General features: G+C 42.3%; 1 protein-coding gene across 3 annotated transcripts in view; it reads right to left on the minus strand.

Moving 5' to 3' along the window:
• Positions 1-11,514: 11,514 nt before the first annotated feature.
• Positions 11,515-24,003, minus strand: part of Nfkbiz (NFKB inhibitor zeta) — a 28,135-nt gene continuing 15,646 nt past the window's right edge. The window contains exons 1-12 of one of the 3 annotated variants that reach the window (XM_021185147.2): positions 23,478-23,918; positions 21,299-21,438; positions 20,699-20,729; positions 20,461-20,564; positions 19,426-20,246; positions 18,566-18,671; positions 18,052-18,198; positions 17,801-17,864; positions 17,373-17,542; positions 15,996-16,106; positions 15,705-15,872; positions 14,197-14,537 (exon numbers count right to left, since the gene is read on the minus strand). In XM_021185147.2, coding sequence (XP_021040806.1) covers positions 14,484-14,537; positions 15,705-15,872; positions 15,996-16,106; positions 17,373-17,542; positions 17,801-17,864; positions 18,052-18,198; positions 18,566-18,671; positions 19,426-20,246; positions 20,461-20,564; positions 20,699-20,729; positions 21,299-21,438; positions 23,478-23,763 — 2,202 coding nt within the window. In that variant the 5' untranslated portion in view covers positions 23,764-23,918 and the 3' untranslated portion in view covers positions 14,197-14,483. Of the gene's footprint in view, positions 15,873-15,995; positions 16,107-17,372; positions 17,543-17,800; positions 17,865-18,051; positions 18,199-18,565; positions 18,672-19,425; positions 20,247-20,460; positions 20,565-20,698; positions 20,730-21,298; positions 21,439-23,477; positions 23,919-24,003 lie in introns of those variants that run through there. The other 2 variants (XM_029470630.1, XM_029470629.1) reach the window with 2 other exon arrangements.

A 24,003-nucleotide genomic window follows, 5' to 3' on the forward strand; every position in this document is an offset into this window, starting at 1 on the left:
TTACAGTGAAACAAAGCCTACCTCCTGGAGACCTGAGGCAACTTTTCAAGTCATAGCTGAACACAGGTTAAGAGATGGCATATGTCTTCCATCCTTCAGCAGCTGGGCATCCCACGTCCCTGCTCCCTATTCCCACTTGTACCACCATGTCAAATATGCCCACATCCTGCTCCTCACGGCTATAGACCCGGAGGGTCTAGTAATGCAAACTTGGATGATTCTGGAATGCTGTCAAAGAGAAACATCAGGACCTTTATATCCTGCTGACCTAAGTATCCCACTGACCAAGACTTCAGCCCTTCACTTTCAGCTCGGCGTGGTGGTCCACATCTGCTATGCCTCAACTGAGGAGGTAGAAACAGAGAGATGGCAAGTTTGAGGCTGGGCTATGTTGTAAACCTAAAAAGAAAAAAAAAATCTCTACTTTGAACTTCTGGGTGTTTTCCACAAAATCATTTTAAATTCCAGGCACTAAAGGGGGATGAAGTTTGAGGGAGAAAGTCCCAGCATGCTTAGTTAATTTTTGCTTTGTTTTATATAATGGAATGACGTGCTCGGCTATGATACTGTGAAGAAACTCAACACTATTCCTTTCACTAAAATAAAATAAAATAATAAAACTGAAATACTAAATCTCCACTTGCACAGCAAATACCTTAATATCTTCAACCCAAACCAAGACCCAAGAGGCGAGAGTTCAGAGAGTAAACAACGCTCTGAACGCCACACAGCAGACACACGTGTGAGCTGCAGCGGAGAGGAAGTTCAAAGCCAGCAACACAACACCAGTGGGAAATTCATGTTCACTTTCGACATCCCTTGCTTTTCCCTTTTTCATTTCCATAGTTGCAAGCTGAGTTTCTTTACGAAAGCAAACAGCTATGGGTCAGCCCAGTTGAAATAATGCCAAGTGGCAAAGCCACACATAGCTGCATACTGTCTGCCAGAGGGCCAGAGAAGATGTCAAAACAGAAACAGCTCAGGTCATAAACTTGCTGTGCAAGTGTAAGGACCTCTGAGTTCACTCCTCCAGAACCCATGTCAAAGGCCAAGAGCAGTGACAAGTGTTTGCCCTCTCTGTGTTGGGGACATGGAGACATGAAGATCACTGGGGCTTACTGGTCAGCTCAGGTGGCCAATTCAGAAAGATCCAGAATCAGTGAGAGATCCTGTCTCCAAAAAAAAAAAAAAAAAAGCAGAGAGTGACTGAAGAAGACACCTAATATCAAATTCTGGCCTCCACATATCAGAATACACCCCGGCATAGGTACCCATGCCTGTGCACACACACAGGATCATTGGTATCGACACAGGAATCTAGGACATTAAAAACTAAATACATTGTAAGCACATTTATAAAATGCATTGACGTGCTCGGTGGGCAGGAGGATAACAAACTCTATTCATTGGTGCATTAGTGGTCCTCCTCAAACGTTTGTTGAGCACAGAGCATGGTGGCCTAAACTAAAGCCAAGCAATTCCAATACTAGTTGACATCCAACAGAGACAAAGGAAATCTCACAGACCCCACCCCTACATGAAGAGCTATGAGCAATTAACAACTGCTGAGGAGGGAGAATTAATCTTCCCCAGTGATGAACCCCTGGATTGGTTACCCAATATCAAGTGCTCAGCCCTATGCATGCAGACAACACTGAATGGATTCAACAAGTTATATGTATATATATATATATATATTCATGTGTGTGTGTGTGTATGTGTGTGTTTGTGTAATAACAATGGCTCAAGAATAAAAGGCCATGAATTTGGGAAGAAGTTGGGAGATGACAGAGATGGGAGGGAAAGTAGAAGGAAAGGGAGGGGGAAATGTTTATCATTACATTTTAATCAATTTGTAAGAATGGTGTTGAGTGCCTATACAAGGCAGATGCTGTTCTAGACACTGGCATTCAAAGAAACAAGAGACAGACTTAGCTCAAAGAGTACTTCTTTTTTTTTTTTTTTTTTTGAGACATATTTATTTAATGTATATGAGTACACTGTAGCCACCATGTGGTTGCTGGGATTTGAACTTAGGACCTTTGGAAGAGCAGTCAATGCCCTTAACCACTGAGCCATCTCTCCAGCCCCTCAAAGAGTACTTCTACTGGTTGAAATATAAGTGTGTGAGCACGAGATGCTATTAGAAATGACAGGGTTTTTTGACAGATAGGTAGCCATTTAACTGTGGAGACAAAATAAAGAATTGTCATGTTGTATAAAATATTTTAAAAATACCGGCATGGGGTTCCTTCCATTTTTATTTGACCATTTTTATTCCCAGATGAAGGACTCACACACACAGCCTCTATATTTAAGTATGCCTTAGGTAGCACAATAGCTGGACAACTAACTGCCTATCCTCTGTGTTGTTAGAATCTACTTTTCCATCAATAACACCAAATTACCACCTATTATTTACTATGTTCCATCTTGGCTGCTCTTAACCCAATTGGGCTGCTGTGGGGCACGTTATCTTGACCTAGTGGCCATGGCGACTCTTCTTGATTCTCTATCCCATGGTCCTTCTCTCTCTTCTCCCTCTCCTCATAGTCCCAAGCCCATGAAAAGTAAACCCCACCTGTGTCTCTCCTCCCCAGGTATTGGCTGCTAGCATCTTTATTTACCAACCAGTTACCAGTGGGCGGGGTCCCAAAGGCTACTCACAGACTCCAAATCTTGGAGGCCAGCACTTAGCATTACAATCAACACTAAAAGACAAAACCTCAACAGTCAGGTGCTCTTTAGAAAGCAAGCAAGCACTGTCACATGTGTTATCTTTGATGATAAATAGGTGTTTCTTGGCAGATAATGTGAGGAAAGGCCTTCAGGACAGCTGAACAAACACAGGACACCTTTAGAAATGTCAACTAGTTTGGGAACACTGGAACATCATACAATGAAGTAAACAAGACTCAGTAAGGATAATTCAGAAATAAGCAAGGACCTTGTGAAGAAGTGGGACTGTTGTGCCGAGTGCTAAGATTCAGTAGTGTTCCCATGACGTATTTTTGGGGGGTCTTAAGGTCTTACATGTTACCCTGGAGGTGAAATGCAAAGACTCCACGAGGAAAACATCAGAAACCTGGAAGCCAATATGGAGGCCATTACAATGGCCTCCACAAGTCTCTGTAGCATGAGTTCAGGCAAAGAGAGGAAAAGAGGAGAACACAGCATCTAGAGTTCATGGAAGAGGAGAAATAACAGACCTCCAACGGTACCCAGGTGATCTCACATCCCTCTTCTTCCTGGTGGTCAAGTCATTGGCTCAAATGACTCCATGTGAATGGTAAAATGGCAATGAATCTAAATGTTTAAATCATTTAATAAAGTGGGCATGCAAGCCAGCATTAAGACAAATACAGAACAGAGAAACCAAAATGGAAATTGAGAGAAAAGCCCAGACTAAACGACCAGCTCTCAGTGATTGCTATTAAGTAAAGGCTGGGTATGTAGAGTTTAACCAGAAACAGTTAACAAGAGAGAATGTTTGGTGGGAAGATAGAACCTATTCTGTATCATGACTGTGGTAGTGGCTATCTAATTTATAAATGTCTGTTAAAATAATGTTTACTGTATGTGCTATTTTTTTAAGTAGGAAAAAAAAAAGGAAATCATCGGTGTTGCACTGAGTTTATAGGAAGTTGAGAAGGGTGAGAACCTGCCAGTCATCCTCTTAGCAAAGACTTACTAAGTACTCCATCCCAGAAAGGGTGTCTGGCTGCTGGGCTGGATGGAGCTTGTGGTCTATAAGGAAAGGAATCTAGTGAGTAAATAGTTATATTAGTCTGATGATAAGTGTGATTGAAAAAAATAAAGAGTGGCCTATTATAAAAGCATGTAACAAGTTTCCCTGTAGTGCTGGTATTGAAGCAAGGCTCTGAAGCATATGTTAACCAATTGAAGGTCATGGCTAAAATAAAATTACATCTGAAAATACCCCAAAGGTAGGAGCTTCCACATGCCCACAGGCTCTCACATACCACAAAGGTCTACCTTCCATTCATAAATTCACATGGGTTGTATTTCTAAAACCTTTTAAGTGTGTACAACACTTTTTGAATAGACACTGGCAAAAGCTTTCCACAGGTTTCCTTATCTGCCACCTACCAGATATGCCACTATAAGAAAATTATTTCATCTATTTGTACTTTGACTTCATATTTAAATAGATTAGCAATTACTAGTAAATGTTTGAGTATTGACTAGTAGTTAATTCTCAATTAACTGGGGATAAATTAGATGATATTATGAAGAATATATTATTATAGTTAATAGAAATAAAATTTAAAAATAGCACCTAAAACATGGAGTATTCAAAAACAGTAAGTTATTCTTATAAGTGCTATATTAGACCCTTTCTTTTAGTTTCTTAGAGAAGCTGGCTACATAGTTTTAAGAACTACAAAGAAACTACATTCTACCATACTCACTTCCTATGAATAGAGCCAGTGTTATAGGACACTGGATGAACTCATGATGTTAAAACTTCTTTTTCAGTTTAAATAAAAGTTTGGAATACATCCTTGTTAAATCCATTCCTGTTTATGAGATCTGGTATCTGATTATGAAATCTAATATGCATAGGATTGAAGCCAGGCTTTTCTCACGCTAAGCTCATATCAACCATATCTCAAGGTCCTGTGATGTAATCTCTAAAAGTATATATTTCAAACTTGTACTTCCAAATATGATAAAGCAACTAGTATTAGACTAGCTCTCCAACTCTAAACACTACCATTAGAGACACAACATGAGGCTTTTAAGCATTGGACAAGGGAAATTCAACACTGAGAAAGCAAAAATTCACTTAGTAAGCACAAAGGTTGCCCTGGATCTAGAGCACAATGCTAGGTACAATTTTCCAAATATGCCACAGGAAGATGAAGTTCAAACTTCAAGTGTCACAGTCCTACTGAACTGAGGAAACAGGTCAGCGGAAGTCAGTGATGAGAACTGAAGCAGTCAATGTCTGCAGTATACAACACTGAGAAGGAAGGATGGTATGTAAAAGTGGGAAGAAGAGAATGCCCCAAAAGCGGTATGGAAGCTTCCTTACAAATTCTTGGCTTGGGTCTAAGATAAGCATGCCCATGGCAAGACATCCCAAGGCCTGTCATAACTACAAAGAACAAAAAGAAAGAACAAGAACATCATACAATGCTGCTGGACGCGGGTGGCCAAATCGTGTGTTCAATTTCTTAATACACTAAGCCCCAAACTGAGATACCAGAAAAGAAGTGAACCCTAATCTAGAGTAAGGTCCACTCTAGATGTCAACAAAGAAAACGAAATTTGGGGATAGAGTTGTTGCAAAACAGATGGGACTTGTAAAGCATTGAGCTTTCCAAAGAAAACTTCAGGAAGCAAGAGAACAAGCATATAGAACTTCCAGGAAGACAGCCAGTAACTGCGCTACAGAGTAGAGAAAGGTAATGCTTAGATTACTAAATTCTAGAGCCTAGCGTCTACACAATACATAAACTATTAACGTCTACACAGTTAAACACTTGCTGGGCCTGAAACAACAACAAAAATCAAGCAGATGTGCTCCCCAGGAAAAGGGGAACACAAAGATAGTTATTCCTGAGATTCTAGTTTAGCTACTATAAACATCACTGAAGGAAGAGCATGTGTTGGGAGAACTAAGGGAAGTTGAAACCCCATGAGTGAAAAGAGGAAATCCCAGCAGAGAAATTTAAACTCTATTTTGAAAACTGTGAAGTGTCTGAGGCTGAAAAGTTCAATGACAGTAATAACAAATAAGTCATGGTAAACCAAAGATGGCAGTAGGGATCACAGACATACTAGGACAATTCGAAATTCTATAATTATTTAAAACATCCAGAAGAGAAAGAGAGAATGGGTCAAAGTACCTTCCTAAGAAATGATGGAGAGGCAAGCCACAGACTGAAAGATATTTTTGAAATAAATCGTCAATGGAAATATCCAGAATATATGTATATTTTAAACACTTAAAACTAAGTAGCAACAGTAATCATTATACAGTTTTAAGACAAAGTCTCACTCTATAAGTCAGGCTGGCCTCAAACTCAGTATCTAGGCAGCCTAGGCTAACCTCTAACTTGTGATTGTCCCCCAACAGACTTTGAATACTAAGATTAGAGGCAAGTGTCACCTCCATCTAGCTGATGCCTAGCATGCATGAAGCCTTGGATTCAAGCCCCATAAACACTCAAAGTAGGCATAGTACTGCAGGCCAATAGTCCCCATACTCAGGCCATAAAGGATGATCAGAGGTTCCATGTCATCCTTGGCTACATAATAAGTTTGAAGCCAGCCTGAGGTAAAAACAAAAACACCAAAAAAAAAAAAAAAAAAAAAAACCAACTTGTCTTATTTTAACATATATATACAATTGGTCAATAAACAAATAATTATCAATTACCTTAGCCATTAGGGAAAAATGAAAAATAAAATAATACAGTAATACTAGAAATCCCTTTAGATGAGCTAAGACTGACAGGCCTAGCAGTGCTAACTCTTCAAGAGGATGGACAAAGTTAAATCTCTTAGATGGTACAAGGAAGTAACAAGTGATAAAGAGGTTTGCAAAACAAAACAGCTCAGCAGTTTCTGATAAAATTAAACATCCACAAGTATAAACTCCCCACCTGGGTGTTTACCAAAATGAAATGAGAACATACACCCACACAAAGGCTATCTGTAGCAACTCTATTCATGAAAGCCAAAACTGAAAATTGAAAGAAACCCCAAAGGCCACTATGGTGGTTTATGGACCATAAACCCATAGAGAGTGGTACTATTCGGTGATGTGGCCTTGCTGGAGTGATTGTGGCCTTGTTGGAGAAAATATGTCACTGGGGGTGGCCTTGTGGCTCATTCTCTCTTCCTGCTGCCTGTGAATCCAAATATAGAACTCTCAGCTACCTCTCCAGTACCATGACTTCCTGCGTGCCACCATGCTTCCTGCCATGATGATAACGGACTAAAGTTCTGACCTGTAAGCCAGCCCCTATTAAATGTTGTCCTTTATAAGAGTTGCTGTGGCCATGGCATCTCCTTGCAGCAATAGAACCCTAAGACAGCCACCAAAAGATGACTAACAGACTGCTATTTACACAACTAGTCAACAATAGAAATATACCTCAATAAATGCATCAATGCTGATGACACTCAACAACACGAGGATGAGTGAGAGATGCTGAACAGAAAGAGTAAATATACTGTGTGCTGTCATTTCCATTAAGGGCTAGTAGAGGCAAAGCTAAATTGTAGTAACAGATCAATAGTCACCTTTATCAGTGTGTGGAGGGGCTGATGGCAAAGGTAGGGTGGGGTGACTTTCTGGGGAGATGGAAATGTTTTCCATCTTGACTTGAGTGTTGATTACATGGGTGCACACATTATTGAACTGTACGCTGAAGATGCATCCATTTTACTGCATATGAATTATACCTCACAAAGTTGATTTTGTATAATCATAAGACCATTTTATGATAAGGATATACATATATGTATATATATGCAAAAACAATATATACACATAATCATTTCTAAATAACAATTATAGATGACATGGTCATGAATTTGAGAGGGAGACATGGAATTGAATATCAAAGGATAGAGCAAGAGATTAAATTATGTAACTACAGTCCTTATGTTTGAATTCCCCTCCAAATTTTTTATTTAAAAAAAGTTGATTTTTAAAGGACATTCATCCCTTTAAACTGGAAGCCTTATCTTCATGGTGAGTCTATGATGAATCATTCAGAAGTAAATTCTATTAGAAATATGTTCTTTATGAATTACACCCAGGTACTCCACATGAATGTCTAGCCATTTGCCTTGCATATTCATACCTGGGGAGATGCGCATTGGTTCTGATTTTAGGTGGCAAGAAGGCTGTAACTGCAGTTCTCAACTTTCTAAGAACTCTGAGTAACCATCTTTTTTAAGACCAGTTTCTGAGGTGTGTATCTGTATTTATTTCATAAGCAGGTCACACCATCTGACATCACAGCTGCTGGCGAGGTTAATGTCTGCTCTCTACCTGCCCCTTCCTGATAACGCTCGTGAATGGTCAGAGTAGGACCAGTCGGCTGACAGTACTGGTAGTCACATATGCTGTCCTATTACCTTCCTCTGCTCAAAGAAGTGCTTACACACTTGGTGTTAGAAACAATGGCAATACCGAGACCTCCCTTTCTTTTGATTTCTGCCTGCCATGGGGAACTGATGGATAACAGTAGGAATCATAAACAAAGCCTGTACGATGAGTCCACTTATTGGGAAATCTCTCTTGCTGATTCAGAGTCTTAGGATAACAGGAGTGCACAAACTTGTACTACAAGCTCGAACACTGTATTACCTGTTTGTGGTGTCTGTTTTTCTTTTGAGTGCCATTCTTCCAAATTTAGCAGCTTAAAAAGCCGATTGTGTTTAACCTGAAGTTGAGCAGGCCAGAATTCTGGATGGGCTTGGCTTCATTATCTGCCTGGAATGTTAATGTGAAACTCAACCAGTGTTACCTGGGCTGTGGAGGAGGATTGGCTTTTGAGATTATTCAGTTATTGAAAGAGTTTGTTCCCTTGTGTGTAAAAGATTTGAGAGCCTAGTTGCTCTCTGGATTTAAAGGAACTACTGTGTTCCATGGCACATGCCGTTTCCTTTATCCTCCAAGCCACTAATTGAGGGTTGAATCCTTCTCAGACTTAAAATCACTCTGGCATCCTCTTTCTACTACAGCCAGAGGAAACTCTTGTTTGTATGGATAAACTGAAAAGCAATCAAGGAAAATGTCAACCATGTATACACTACAAACACACACACACACACCACATTTACTCATACTCATCTCACATACAAAAAAGACAAACAAAAAAATTATTGTAGCAATCTAGAAAACATGCAAAAGCCTTGGCATGCAGTAATGACAAGCAAAAAATAGAAACAAAAATTAATTCAACAGATAATGTGCCTTTTGTAGTAGATTCTATAGAACTTTGGTTAAAAGAAAAATAAAACTACCTATTGATACCTCTTGGGAAATAGAAGATGCCATAAAAGATAAACTTGTCAACTGTTTAAACCCCTTGTATTTAACATGCTACATTTTATTCTCTGTGGGGCTAGAATATATAGGAAAAGAAATAGTATGCATACTTAAATTTCTCTGTATAGATCTTTACTATATCACATGAAAAAACCAACAGTTACCCATAAAATTTAAAGAGACTGAAAAGCAATCTGTCTTAATAAACAGCTTTATTGGATCTATAAAAAAAAAAAAATCAGTTAGTGGGTCCCTGAAGAGGTCTGTTTCCCTTTAAACCAAGATATATATAGTATAGTATATTGCATTTTATTTGAAGTTGTTGCTAAGTCAAGTTCAGATGTTTATCTTTTTTTTTTTAAATTCCAGATAGAAAGATTAAAAAAAAAAAAAATAACCCAGTTGTGAAAGTCTGTTCTCCATGAACATGGTCTTCAGTAATGAATGAGTGCCAAAAGAGAAAAAGTCATGGGCACTGGTGGAGACCAGCCCTGAGGTTCCACACTGATGCAAGCTCTTGGCACTCAAGCTCTATAGGAGAGGCATTGGCAGCAAATGGAAGGCAGGCCAAGAGGACTGACAGATAATGAGCTGATTAAAAACAAAGCTGTCAAACTTGAGCCTTGAATCTGTTAAGCTAAGGAATCTAGTATTATTTCCCAATTGGCATGCATCTCTCCTGTCAAACCCACTTATGGCTAATCTGTTGTTCTAACAGGAAACACATGCTTGATCCATCTAAACCGCTCCCAAAGCTGATGAAGACTTGATTTGCAGAACAATAGCCAGAAGGCTGTCACTCAAGGAGAGCAGCCTGTATCAACTAGAGTGTGAGCCATGTGGACTCAGGACCAGCTGCCTAATGCTTCACATTCCAACATCTGCAACCTCCTTCGAGCTCCCACCTTGCTGTTATCTTTACAAAGTCAAATGCTTCGAGTAGAGAACTAGTGTTTAATCTTATGACCATATTGCTTCCCCCATGAGCAACTTTAGATACTGTGATCCAACATGAAAAACAGCAGATTTATTCATACGTGAAACAGAAAACAAATATAACTAATGATAACTTATTTCTTGTAAAATTAAAAATTAAACCTCTTTTTTTACAACCACTGGGCTATTCTCATGCTCCAACTCTATTGGCATATATATATATATATATATATATATATATATATATATATACACACATACATATATATATGAGAGGAATCTACAACCTTCCTGGAAATACTTCCCTTGTACAGTGTGACCTTTAAGAAGAACCCTGAAACTGGATTTGTGCATGGTGAATGAAGAGAAATAGATCTGGATCAGAGCATGAGCTCTATGTCAAAGATAAAATACACTTTAAGGTATACACTGTGTCAAGCAGGGACGGGGAATGTATTGAAAAGCCACACAAGGTTCAATTAAAAACCATGAGATATCTATCAACTGTGTGTCTGATACTGGTCTAAATAAGCTCAAACTTTATACACTGACCTCAGAACTTTGAAGTTGATTTCTCCCCGAGGCCACTTTCAATATAAAGAAGCTGCAAATAATTATACTCTATTCAAGAATAGAGTAACTGATGCTATCAGAAACTTTGATGTTATGTATAAGTTGATATGGGGGGGGGGGGCGAGGGGACTGGAGAGATGGTTAAGAGCACTAACTGCTCTTCCAGAAGACCTGGGTTCAATTCCCAGCACCCACATGGCAGCTTACGACTGTCCTTAACTCCAGTTTCAGGGAATCTTACATCTTCTCACAGACACACATGCAGGTTAAACAACAGTGCTCAGACACACATACAAACAAAATATCAATGCACATAAAATAAAAATGAGTACATAATTTAAAAAGAAGTCGATATTTTCTAAAAGCTAGAAGAGTTTTAGAAATTTTTCCACTCCTGACATTAAATGCTACTAATTTGGCTAACAAAGCTGGAAACATTGGTGTGTGACTTGTGGGGACTCTGTAGTCTATACCCAAACTAATATTGTTTGCAAAGAGGGACATACACAGGATAATTTTTAAGAGCCCAACAAGGCCCCTTATCCCTACCTATGACTGATGTAAAATTACATTGCTAAATACATTAGACTTTAATTCATTAATAGTGAACCCTTGTTCACAGTACTTCCTCCCCCAATAACCAGTGGTTCTAACCATAACTAGCATGAACTTGTTCACTCATTTAACTAATGTTTCATGAATCTCCTACTATTTGGCCACACGCTAAGCAACGAGTATGGGATGCGGTCTTGGCCTCTGTGGGGCTGCCTTCCATACCATTGCAGCGGAGTCCACCACTGTACTTCCTCCCTGCTAAGCGCCTAGGAAGGCTGAGGATCTTTCTCAGTGTGATAAGACTATTACCAGTCCCATGTAGAACACAAGTACAAGCACTTGACTATCTTAGATTCTAACCAAACCGCACAGAGATCACCACCCAGGTCTCACTGTTTTCTATTTCTTCCACTTTCCTCCTCCCTTTCTGAGCATCTGGATCAACTCTTCCATATCTAGCCCAAATCCCCTATCCTTGAATCCTCCCAGATGTACAGTCCTTTTTAGAATCTCTCACAACGGTGCTTCAACTAGTCTACCCAATAAAGTACATGGCATGCCTCTATTTTGCTTGGTTGGTTGTGAATTTTCAAGATAGGGTCGACCAGGCTGGCCTCAAATAGAGACCCAACTACCTTTGCTTCCTGGGTGCTGAGATTAAAGATGTGCACTATTACACCCAGCTGCATACCACACCTCTTACATCTTCGCCTTATATTATCCCCTATGCATGTGCAACACACACACACACACACCCCTTTGTTAAACACTAGATTTAACTAGATTGTGAAAGAACGGATTGCTGAGAACACTAATTATGGAGCCCTCATAAGTTCATTAAGGAGAACCCACTGTGTAGGCATGTTCAGTAGTGTGTTCTGTTCCTACTCTGATGGCTATCCAAGCAGGTACATTTACAATCGATGCGCAAGACATTATCTAAAAGAAAAACTGTGAAACAGAGCCTTGGCCTATGAGCCATGTTCTTCTAGGGCTACTAAGCCTGATACTGTATGCATCATTGCACATATGCTGACTAAAAACTTTCACTCTGGGAAGGGACAACCACCATATAAGTTCCCCCTGGAGATCCAACAAGTGTATTAATCAGGTTTATATAGACTGAGTAGGGGGGTTACCAACAGGAGCATTGATGAACCCAAATTAGTCACACCAAAAAAATGTATGCCCCGTATGGATTGTCCATGCCTCACAGGTAGACCCTCTTCCCCAGAGTCTTCCACAGCCTAATAGACTAGCCCCTTCCCAAGACCCTGAAATTAGAGCAGAAATACAACTAATTAGGAGGAATGGTTGGATATTCAGGTGAGAGTCCACTGACATTCCTACTGCCTCCTTCTGAGGGAAGGTTAATAGTCAATAGCTCAGCTGTGACAATCTTTTATCACAATTGTCCATAGCTGAACTCAAGAAGATGGTGGCAATGTGGATAGTCATTCCTGTACATACAGCATACACTCATGTACATTTTCCAAGAATTCAAGGCTTTCGTTGGGTACTCTCAAGAACCAGGATACAGGTACAGCAATTGTAATAGTGGGGAAAGAGAAAACACTACTTGGTACTGTTCAGAGATTGGCATCCCTCCCTCTCAGGATGACTCGGATAATGCCTACACTGTTTGCTGTGTCCACTGACCTGCCCGTCTTTCCTATTATATAAACTTCTGAGTTTAACAGTTTAACTGTTCCGAAAACAGTTGTGTTTTCGGAACGTAAACTTCTCATGAATATAGCAAGCCATTTTTGGATGTTAAAAACGGCATATAATTTCAGGAAATGTTCTCAAAAACAAACACACACACACACACACAAATCCAAAAGTAAGAAACTTAAAGGTTTTGTTTGTAATACTCTGTCTTTGTTGTGAATACCTTTTCTAGGCTGGAACTAGAGTTCAGCAGCTAAAGAGTTTGCCTGGCACACACAAGGCCCTAGAGTCCATTTTTAGTAGTGGGAAAAAAAATAGTATTCTTCAAACTACACACAAATAAGGCACTAGAAAACACATAAGACAACATGAGTTTATTAATGTTCATTTAAAACTATGCATGAGTTTTATCAGTGCATGGAGTGGGCTCATTCCACCTTAGAGATGCCAAATATCTGTATTTAGCTTCCATTCATAAAACACGCTGAGTTAAAAAACATGATCAATCCAATCCAATCCAAAGGGCATCTTTTAAAAAAGAACATGAGTACCTAGCTACAAAAGGTAAGTTAGTCTATTAAAAGGCATTTTTTTAATGGGTCATATTTGTCACAAAGAATCAGTGTATAAATCAAAGCAAAACATATTCTTGTCGGGCATTATCAAATTTAAGCAAAATAATGTTAAAAGAACTAACATTACACTAAAAAGTAAAGCATCTTTATGAATAAGCATAAACATCACAGCACATTATTACTATCTGACAACAGAAAACGAGAAAGTATGCTTCAATGTTGAATTTTGAATTTCTCTTAAGGAGAAACAGAAACTTCAACAACTTAGGTAAATCACATAAATCTAAGAGGTGATTCATAAAACAGTCTCTTCAAGAATATGCAAATGCCTACAAACATGTCTGTTTCCAATGCAAGAGAAACCCACTTGCAACCACAGCAACGTTGGGACCCACTTCCCCATTTGCTTTATCTGTGAAAAACTCTAGCTGGACGATTACACAGTAAAAGTTGCTTTGTGGGTACACAATCTTGAAAGTAGTTAACAATTCACTAGCTCTTTTCTACTTGATTGATTTACACATTTCAAATGTCCGTGGTTCAAATCAAATATGTACAAGATTTTAAAAGGTAAAACTAAGAATTATATACAGCTTCAAAGATCACATCCTATCGAGAGGCCTCCCTCACCTAGAGTGAGAGCATTATTAACCGCCAGGTCTGCATCTGACCAAAGAAGCATCGACGACGGCAAAGTGCACGTCAACTTCACATCCAAATTTCTGTCCCCTTTCAAATGCTTTCATTTTTCACCTCATGTTTCAAGCCCACCTAATCTGGACCTGGCAATCTCTACATGAGCAATGCTTTATGCCACAAATCAAGTCTTTTCCCATGAGTCTTTTTTTTCCTACCCGAAAGCTACTGGTTATTGAAGGCAATTTTACCATTCAAGATCAAATTCAGATATATAGATCCCAGATACCTGGGTATGAAATACGCAAATCTGCCAAGAAAATTAGATATCTGTCTTCTTTTCTTTTAATATAATCCACTATATAATAGTGAACTAAATGGGTTTGTTTCATAGAAACAACTTACATTTGCCAATACAGGGCAAATGGTCTATGTACAGATACATCAGGACTGCCTAACTGACAGTGAGTGTCGCTGAACCAGGCTCCACACCAGTGGACCTAGTATGGTGGTGCTCGCTGCTGAATGGACTTCCCCTTCAGGATACGTCGGATCTGGAAGAGAAATGAATCGTGGAACTTACTTCCAATGCTCCAAGCGGTATCTGTCTCCCAGATTTTCACTCCTCTCATTAACCCTCTACAGTACCCCTAACTTAGGAGCACAGCCAAGTCAAACTCGTGGTAGAGCAGCGGCCAGGATATCCAAATGTCCAAGCAACTGTGTGTAGCTCTACTGGTCTCAGGAAAGCCCCCACACTCATTTAGAGGCTGACTTTTTGTATTCCAATCAGACAAATTGTGGTATCTGCCTTTCAGCCCACGAGAGATTAGAAGCAATTAGAGGAAGAGATTTTGGTGGCTGCTGCTGAGAGCTGCTTTCTGAAAGGAAACCTGTCCAACGGCCACCGCCTACCGAGGAAGGAAAAGAGAAGCCCCTCTCTGTGACAGCACACACAATACAGAAGGAAGAACGGCAGCACTGTAAGAACCTTTAGGGATGAGGACAAGCCTCATACCCCAGCCTCAGGGCTGGGTGTGTGACAGCATACCACGAGGAAGCAGCCACTACTGAGCTTGAGACTGCCATTTCCTAGTTAATCACGCTTCCTGTCCTCTCTAAATACAGGTTTAATTCTCGAAGTTAAACCTGCCTAAAAAGGTTTTGCAACTTTTAAATGATATGCGGGGAAAACTGCCACAAACTTCCTAAGAGTTCCGTGGGCAAGTTACTAGGCCATTTTGGTTCTGATGACAGCTTGGAATCAAAGAAAACGCCAACCTGTGTAAATTAACTTATGATTAATAGCGTATATAATTGTCTATCCAATACTGCCGAACACGATGATTCCCTCTGGAAAAAAAGATGTTTGCCAAAAATAATTTCTTAAAAGATTAAGTTCTTACAGAGAAGAGCTTACTCACGTGTAACTATTCAACCCCCAATGATGAAATATAACCACACTTAATAAGAACAGGATAATTTTTTAAATATTGTAGGTTCTTTTCCATCTCTTATGGAGGATCAGTTAGGAGACAGACTTATAAAAACTGATATTCACTAGGCATTTATTTACTTGTGCCTGAACTACTTCAAATATTCTACACTGACAAGTATACCGGCAGAGCATCAGCTGGCCTTTGCCCTGAACGACTTCCTCCCTCTTTATATTTCAGTTGCAAGGGCCTAAAGCAACTTCCACTCCCTCCAGTGGCCCTCACCTGTTCTCCCACGGGGCCATCGGGGACCAAATGCACGGGCTGTTCATTCTCCAAGTTCCGAGTACTGGGGTCGGCTCCCTTCCTCATCAACAGACGGACTGCGTCCAACTGTGTCACCCGATACTGCAGGCTGGCAGCAACATGGAGGGCGGTGTTTCCATTGTACGCCTGAAAGCAAAGCGACAGAACCGCGCATGCGTCAGGCAGAGGGCCATTCCAGGAAAGGAGCTCAAAGGCGTGGAGGTGGGAAGGTCACGCCGACGCTGGCAGCACTGAGGTTCTGAAAATTACCTTGGCATTCACGAAAGACAGGCAACTGGGCAACTCCAAAAAGAGGCGAATGAGTTCCAGATTTGCTTCTTCCGCCGCCAAATGCAGGGCTGTGCGGCCACTCTTACGATCCTTGGGAAGGCAAGAAAGGCGAAGACTGAAACTCCAGATGCCACGCCTCAGAGCAGCGGTCCCCAGCCTTCCTAACGCGGTGACCCTTTCATACAGTCTCACCGTGGGCTGACCCTTAACCAAAAGTTACTTTCCTTGCTACTTCATAACTGCAATTTTGCTAATGTTATGAATTATAACGCAAATATCTGTTATGCAGGATATCTGATACGGAACCCCTGAGAAAGGGTGGTTTGACGCCCCCCTCACCCCCAAAGGGGTTGTGACCTACAGGTTGAGAACAGCCGCTTTAGACAATATGCTTTGGCCCTCCTCTCTCAAAAGTCTAAAGCAGCTTTAGAGATAACTTCAGACGCTTCCTTCTTCAGTCTCCCCAAAGCCCAGGGTACATGGGCTCTCCTATTCCTCTTGTATTCCCAACTAATTTTCCTACTTGATTCTTGTCACATTCCACTCATACACAGAGCAGCCCTTAACAATGTAGAAATATAAAGTGTTACTTTCTTATTTATATCAAAGTCCACTGATGGTGTATTATGTCGCCAGACTTGGCAGCCACCATGTAGTGCTATAGTGGGAGAGGACAGCAGCAGGCTCTATGGGGACCCACGTGGGCATCTGAATCCCCAAAGTATTTAACACGGTGTTTCAGGACACAGCAGATACTTGATAAATAATCCCCAGATTTAGAAAGAATATTTTCCAGTTTAACAGAGGGCCAGAGAAATGGCTCAGGGGGTAAGGTGCATGCTACCAATTCTAAACAGCTGAGCTAAGTGCCAGGACTCAGAGTGGAAGGGAAGAACCAACTTCCACGGGTGATCCTCTGACTTCCACAGGGACACACAAGCGCACAGAAAACACGTAAAAATCTCATTATAAAAATATTTTTTAAAAAAAAATCAAAATTTAAAAATTCCAGATCGCACAAAGAACTGAAATCATTCCAAAAAAGCACTGTCATGAAAACGGAAATCAAAGTACCATCGATTTCCAGCTTCATTAAAAACAAAGATTAACTCGTTTCATAGTTAAATGATCCGTTTGTTTGGATAACCCCACAGATTAAAAAGAAATCAAGAAAGCGGATGAAAAGATCTTTTCAAAGGTTAGCTTCTGAACTACACATATAAAGCCCCTCTCTCCACCAACTTAAAACTTGGGGTGGGGAGGGTGGGGGGAGGGGGGAGGAGTTAATCTGCGCTTGCAAGCCAGGTCTCCGCCACGCCCACTTTCCTCCGCCACGCCCTTCCACTGTGAAGTTACCTTTGCCTCCACTGCGGCTCCCATCTGAATCAGACACTTAATGGTGTCCACCAGGCTCTTATTCCTTAGTAAGAGGTCCTGCACTTCGGGTGAATGAGACTGCCGATTCCTCTGCAGTTCGTGCACCACAGCATTGTGAGCCACGACCGCGCAATGGAGGGGAGTCAGGCCTAGGAAAAAAGGGTACAAAGCAAGTCAGGCATCCCGCCAAGTCTTCTGGTCCCTGTAACTATCCTTAGGATGCTTCCTCGGTTCACTTATATTGGGCTCCATAAAACCTAGTAAGATAATCCGCATATACTGAGGCGGTTTTACCTGTAGAACAACTTGCTTTATTTTCTTTCTGTCTTAGGACACTGAATGCTCTTAGATTTCATGCACCCCACTTTCCATGCAGTGCTTTAGCCAATAAAGTATCAGCCTCTTACCATCATAGTTCGTTGCCTCAAGATCCACAAACTGATTGCTCCTCACAGCTCCCTTCTGGATGGCCTGCAAGGTTTTAAAATACACGCCTGTTATCCAAAGGTGGGGTAGACAAATAGGCATCTACTATTGGGCTAAGGGATAAATCAACTCAAAGCATTATTGTTTTAACAAGCAGTCTACGGGAAACGGCTCATATCCAAGCCCCACATCTTTTGATAACGGAAGCCTGCTTTCTGGCCTCTTTTCTTACCTGGAGCACCTGGGAGTGGCCCTTCTCCGCACAGACATGCAGAGGTGTCCTTCCCCAGCAATCCGTGGTGTTCACCTGGGCACCAAGGTTCACCAGATCTTGCACAATGAGGTGCTGATTGGCAGCTACCGCCACTTGAAAGGCACTCTGTGGACATATTGAGAGAAGATGGTTTTTTTTAAAACCTGTAACCTATCATAACAAGGAATATGAAACTAAACTGTGGCTGAGAGGAATGTCCACAGAAAGAAAATAAACCCTGTTAATAAGCAACCAAACACAGCAAGAAGAGGAAACTAAAATAAGCTTAGGGTGCGGCTTAATTATACACAATCTTTGGCCAAACAACTACAAAGTAAGCATTAATAACTTCAAGGTTAATGGTGGCAAAAAGTCAATATCTCCAAGTTAATATTAACGGAAGTCTCTTGATTTGAGGCTCTTAAACAGTCTGCACTGTAGACTGGCTACCACTCACTCCAGCACTCTATCTTAGCCAAGGCAGCACCCTCACCTGTCCATTGTGCTCCTTAATGTCCAGCATGTGAAGAGCATTCATCTTTCTTGCAAGGACATAGGAGAGCGCTCGCCTCCCTTGGGCAACAGCAATATGGAGAAACCTGGTGAAGAGGCAAGAGAAAGATGAATTGTTTCTGACTTCACTAGGTTGATCAGAGAAAAATTTCCTTCACCCTATTTATGAAACATTGATACACTCAAAATGAAACAACACAGAGGAGAAATTTGGCATTTCTGACATGGTGGTAGTCTACCTGAACTGAAACGGAATAAGGATAAGAATGCTAAACACCAGGCTGAGCATTTAAAAACCTTTTTTTTTTTTTTTCGAGACAGGGTTTCTCTGTGTAGCCCTGACTGTCCTGGAACTCACTCTGTAGACCAGGCTGGTCTCGAACTCAGAAATCCACCCGCCTCTGCCTCCCAAGTGCTGGAATTAAAGGCTTGTGCCACCACTGCCCAGCCCTATTGTTTTTTTTTTTTAATACTGATAAAAATTCTATGCCTGAAAACATTATTGTTTATGTGCCAAGAACTAGAAGCAGGGAGAGTTTAAGTAACTTACCCAAAGCTCTACAGACATTAATTAGTACTGGATAGGATCTAGCCTACTGGTTCACTCCTTATCGATGGCTAGTCATGATCTAACTGTTTCTCCTCTAAAAATATAATCTACATTAGTCTTCAAAGCAGGTTATTCACGGAAAGTACATATTTTTAATTTAAAACAAAAAGTAATTTCTTTTGAGGGGGAAAAAGATAAAAGGAACAGCCTTCCTTGAAATATGAATTATCACCATCAAGCCAACTAATAAGGTTCAAGCGTGAAAGGACATGAAATAAAAAGATACTCACGTGTCACCATCTCCATCCCTAGCGAGGAACTGGTCCTGGGGAATATTTGCCAATTTGCTTTCTTCCTGCTCTACCTGCCACTGAAAAAATGACTTCCCTAGCTGGGTGGTGTTCATCTGGCTTCCCATGATGTTCTGGAGTGACAGGGACGTGCCCAAAGAGTGGGAGCCCGCATCATGCACCCCAACGACGGCCTCACAGGCATTGCTTGGCATCAGGCTGAAGGTCTGCAGCTGAGTCTCAGTTTGGGGTGGAAAGCTGATGGGAGCCGGAACGGGAACAGCAAGAGACTCAGGTTCCCCTTGGCCAGTCAGTAAAGACACAAAACTTTGGCCCGTGCAGAACTGTGGCTCTTGAGCATCAAAGAGGTTGGAATCATACTTGGGAGACTGGGACATTCTGGAATAAGGACTGAACTGCAGAGGTGGGTGGTGGGGATAATTCTGTTGATGTTGATGTTGCTGCTGTGGTGGCAGCGGCGGCTGCTGCTGCAGCTGCTGCATGTTCTGTGTTTGTGGCGAATACTGGTACATTGACGCCTGGTCCATCATCTGTGGTGAGCCACTGACTTGGAACGGTTGGTATTTCTGAGGTGGAGAGAAGGCCTGGCCTCCATGGAAATCCTGGCACTGGTCTCTTGGGGAGTTCTGGGGAACCGTGGGGCTCATCCAGCTAACCTGAACAGTGTTTAGTGAAACTGGGTTGCACTCATTCTTGATGTTTATAATATTCTGAAGCAGGGCAGCACTGCTATCCAGCTTGGATTCGCTGTGGCGAACATCTTCCATGCTCTCCCCAGGTGTAGGTGTTTGCGGTGATGTCTGGAAAGGGAGAGGAAAAAGCAGCTCTCATAAGCACTTCCTTTAAAACAACTCCAAAAGCTAGGGGTTAGGCTCAGTGCTAGGTTCATGACTCCGGCTTCTATCCCAGGGAGCAAAAATGTTTTTGGTTTTTTGTTTTTTGTTTTTTTCAATAGCAACAATATCCCAGAATGAGTTCCACAGAGTGTTCAGAGGAAAACAGGGAGACGCTTACCACGAAGTGAGAAGGCAACAGAGATGGCCTCTTGCAAACCGGTCCATCGGACAGAGAATCGGGTCCCTTTCTTTTCCCCACTGCAGACACTGCACTCTTCAGGTCTGTTCCCAAAGAAAGAAGGTGCGATCTGTCATCATTCCAACCTGACAAATTCCATTTATATCCCCCACGGAATCGTTTCACTCGAAAAGGACCCGGTAAGATTATAAAAAAAAAAAATAGATGGAGCTCTTACCTGTCAGCTGCTCAATGTTCACACTCTGTGTCTGCAAGGGAAAGGTTCCAGCTTAGTACATACAATATAGTTTCTCGCTCGGTTGAAGATCTGTCTCTCCTACCCTCTACAGAACCCCATAAGCCTCTGGGGAAATAAATCCTGACAGAACGCTATCTCCATTCTCATTCTCATATTTTCTCTGTCTCTCTGTCTCTGTCTCTGTCTCTCTCTCTGTCTCTCTCTCTCTCTCTCTCCTCCCAGCACCCCCCCCCCTCTCTGTTTTCACTTTAGTCTATTCAATCCTGGTCAGGATAAAATAAGTAAGACCATCTGATTCATTCCTCTCTAATCAAAATGTTCTCTGTGTACTGAACCCTCAGAATCCCATTGTCCTCAAACGGCTTTCTTTTGTTGGCTCATTAAATTTCTCGGACACACCTGGCACTGAGCCAAGGGCAGGGAGTCCCGCGTACTCAGACAGATATCTACCTCCTGTTCTAGGAACTTGGTCACCTATGAAAGACCACAAGGGACTTAACTGGACTTAGGTTAGAAAACCACAATAACCTTCACAGACTAGTCTCCCACCCACTCAAAACAAAGAACAGACGCCGCCACCTTAAACTCATCCACGGGTTGGCCGGAAGCCTTCTGTTTGTTACTTCGGATGTGTAGCAGGAGCTCCTTCACTGAGTTCTTCACCCGAACACCTTGAAAGGGGCCTCTCTGCTGCCTGCCAACCCCCATGTGGGGCTCAACTGTTCAGAAGGAAAGGACAAATCTCAATGACATCTCTTCAGACATGAATCCCGACAGCTCCCCCCCAACCCCCCCAGATGCAGCCTGGTGGATAAAGCCCTCAAGCAGCAGATTGCAAAGCCTTTCCCATGCTCAAAGCCTTGCCAACATCCTTGGTCAATGGGTTCCTATTATCTATATCGAGTACTTCTCAAGTGGGTCTGTGTTGACTGATCCTCCAACCTGGCACCCTAAGGAATTAAAGCTCTATCAAATGTGGCAGAGGATCCTTGGGCCCAACAAAGAAAGCCTCTCTGTCTCTCACTACTATTTACTCATGAAATAGGAACAGAGCTTTTGCCAAGATCGGAGACTTATATATAACTAGTCTTGACTTTGAGAAATCCTTGGAGCAGAATGAGGCATTTGTAGTTTTTAAAACAAGGTCTTTTATGTTCATATAGAAATTACAAAGTACCTTTATGCCATTCACCTAACTTCCTCTAAAGATCTCAAGGCACCAAGGCGAACTTTAAGTCAGCAATAGGGACTTAAGATTTCTTAGTATTCCCTTAATTAATTTCTGTTAAATTCACTTAGCACATTTCCACACACACACAGGATTTCCCCCTCACTTACGTACATGGGCGTTCTAAGTAAAACGGAAACAGGCCTATTCACCTTAGAACTTCAGAAGGCAGTTTAGAATTTACTGAGTGCCACAACTATGTAACAAGCTCTTGTCCATGAATTGAACATATTTGGAAGATGAAGAGGAAAACAAACAGAGAACAACGCATAATTTGGCTATTTGTGCCACACATGTGACATAGAGACAGTGATGAGGGCAAATAAAATGATTAAATAGCCTTTCGATTCAAGTTCAGTAATTTCCACAAACACCCCAATGGCCAGAATCTAGCAGCACTCCTCTGGAGTGACAAGGGTTAAAACTTCCATGCCCACGTCATAGGGAGAAGAAAACGTAGTTTCAGGAATCTCCCATGCCTTGTGTGGTAAACCAAGAACTAGAAACAATCGATAGGTTCAGCCAGATGTCCATGGGCTTACGGGCCTACGGACTTCAGAAAGGGCTGTCAAAGCACGCACACCTCGCTTTTCAGGTAGCTGTGGGCAACACTGTGGCTTAAGACACAGTGTTTTAAATCAAAAATAACTTTTTAAAAATAAAAGACAACCAAAGCTTGTGAGTAGCCAGCGTTAGGGAACAGCAAGGGGTCATTCTTTAAAATAATTGCGATGAGAAGCTCCAACAACTGAGAAAATTTAGGCGGTGTTTAAATCTACCCACAACTGCATCCTGTTTCCTGCATCCCCCCCAAATTATGCAACTCGGTTCGTGAAGAAAGGAAACCATACAACCCACAGCTAAAGAAAGGGCTTCGCTAGATGTAACTTTTCCATTCTCAAGCACACAGAGAAAATCAGAATTCTGAGCAAGCCTCTGAAACGCCAACATCGTAAACTAAGCGCAGAACACTAAATCACTTTTCCCGAACCAGGCTATCCTCTACGTCCCAAACAGTGGGTTTTCTTTGATTCATCCCTACAAATAGATTAGGAATATGGGTGGCTTAAAATCCAGTTCCCAACGCTTTATCCTCTGCCACTGCTTCTCACTGAAAAAGTTACAAGAAGGAAACTACATCGCTCGCCATCAGATCCAAAAACCTCATAATAGTGTAGTAATTTCTCAGAGGTTCTTGAGTTCGGAGGTCGGGGATGAAGTGAAAAGGGAAAGGGTTGTGAGATGGAAGAAAAGAGAATCCGAGGCTCTCAAGTTCTTTTCCAGGAAGCCAGCGCGCGAGCCCTCAGGGTCCCTTGGGCGCTGGACTCCGCAGAGGTCTAAGCAAGGACAACGTGCCAGAATCAGGACAAGGCATCTAGTCACTCATGACTATTCTCGTCTGTCCCGCCGCTAAGGAAGTCACAGGGGCCGCTTAGCGTCTCGACTATGGGGGGGTGGAGGGAAGTCCCTCCCCATCCTCCCAAAGTGTGAACCTCGAATAGAGGGGCAAGGAATCTCGCGGGTGGGTACCTTGAGGGCGCTCAGCGCGGGCGCCACCTCTGGGACGGGACTCCACGGCCCCGCAGGAGGACACGGAGGAAGTGGAGGAGAAATCGGAGGAGTCGGAGCCGGGCGAGCCGGGCGCGGAGGGCACGGCGGACAGGTAGCCGGTGTCGCCGGCGCCGGGGGCGGAAGGAGGCGAGGCGCCGTAGAAGTAAGCCAGGTTGAGCGGGCTGGTCATGAGGCCGCAGTCGCCGGCCGCGTCCAGCAGCCCCTCTCCGCCGCGGCTGTCGTCCAGCAGCTTGTCCACGATCATGCTCCCAGGCTTAGGCGCTCCGGGTCCCCAGACACCTGCGCCACCGGATGGCTACGCGGTTGGCTAGGGCAGAGCGACTAGTACGTGCGCGCCCGGAGGGGACCGGGCTATTTAATGAACTGACCTCTTCCTCCTCCTCCGCGCTCCGCCCGGTGAGGCGGCGCCTGGGCTGCCTCCCGCCCCGCCTCCGGATGTGTCTAGTTTCCAGTAAAATGCCCGGGATGAGGCAATGTGCCCTCC

This window comes from Mus caroli, chromosome 16 (genome assembly GCF_900094665.2).
Source record: "Mus caroli chromosome 16, CAROLI_EIJ_v1.1, whole genome shotgun sequence".
NCBI classification, from domain to species: domain Eukaryota; kingdom Metazoa; phylum Chordata; class Mammalia; order Rodentia; family Muridae; genus Mus; species Mus caroli.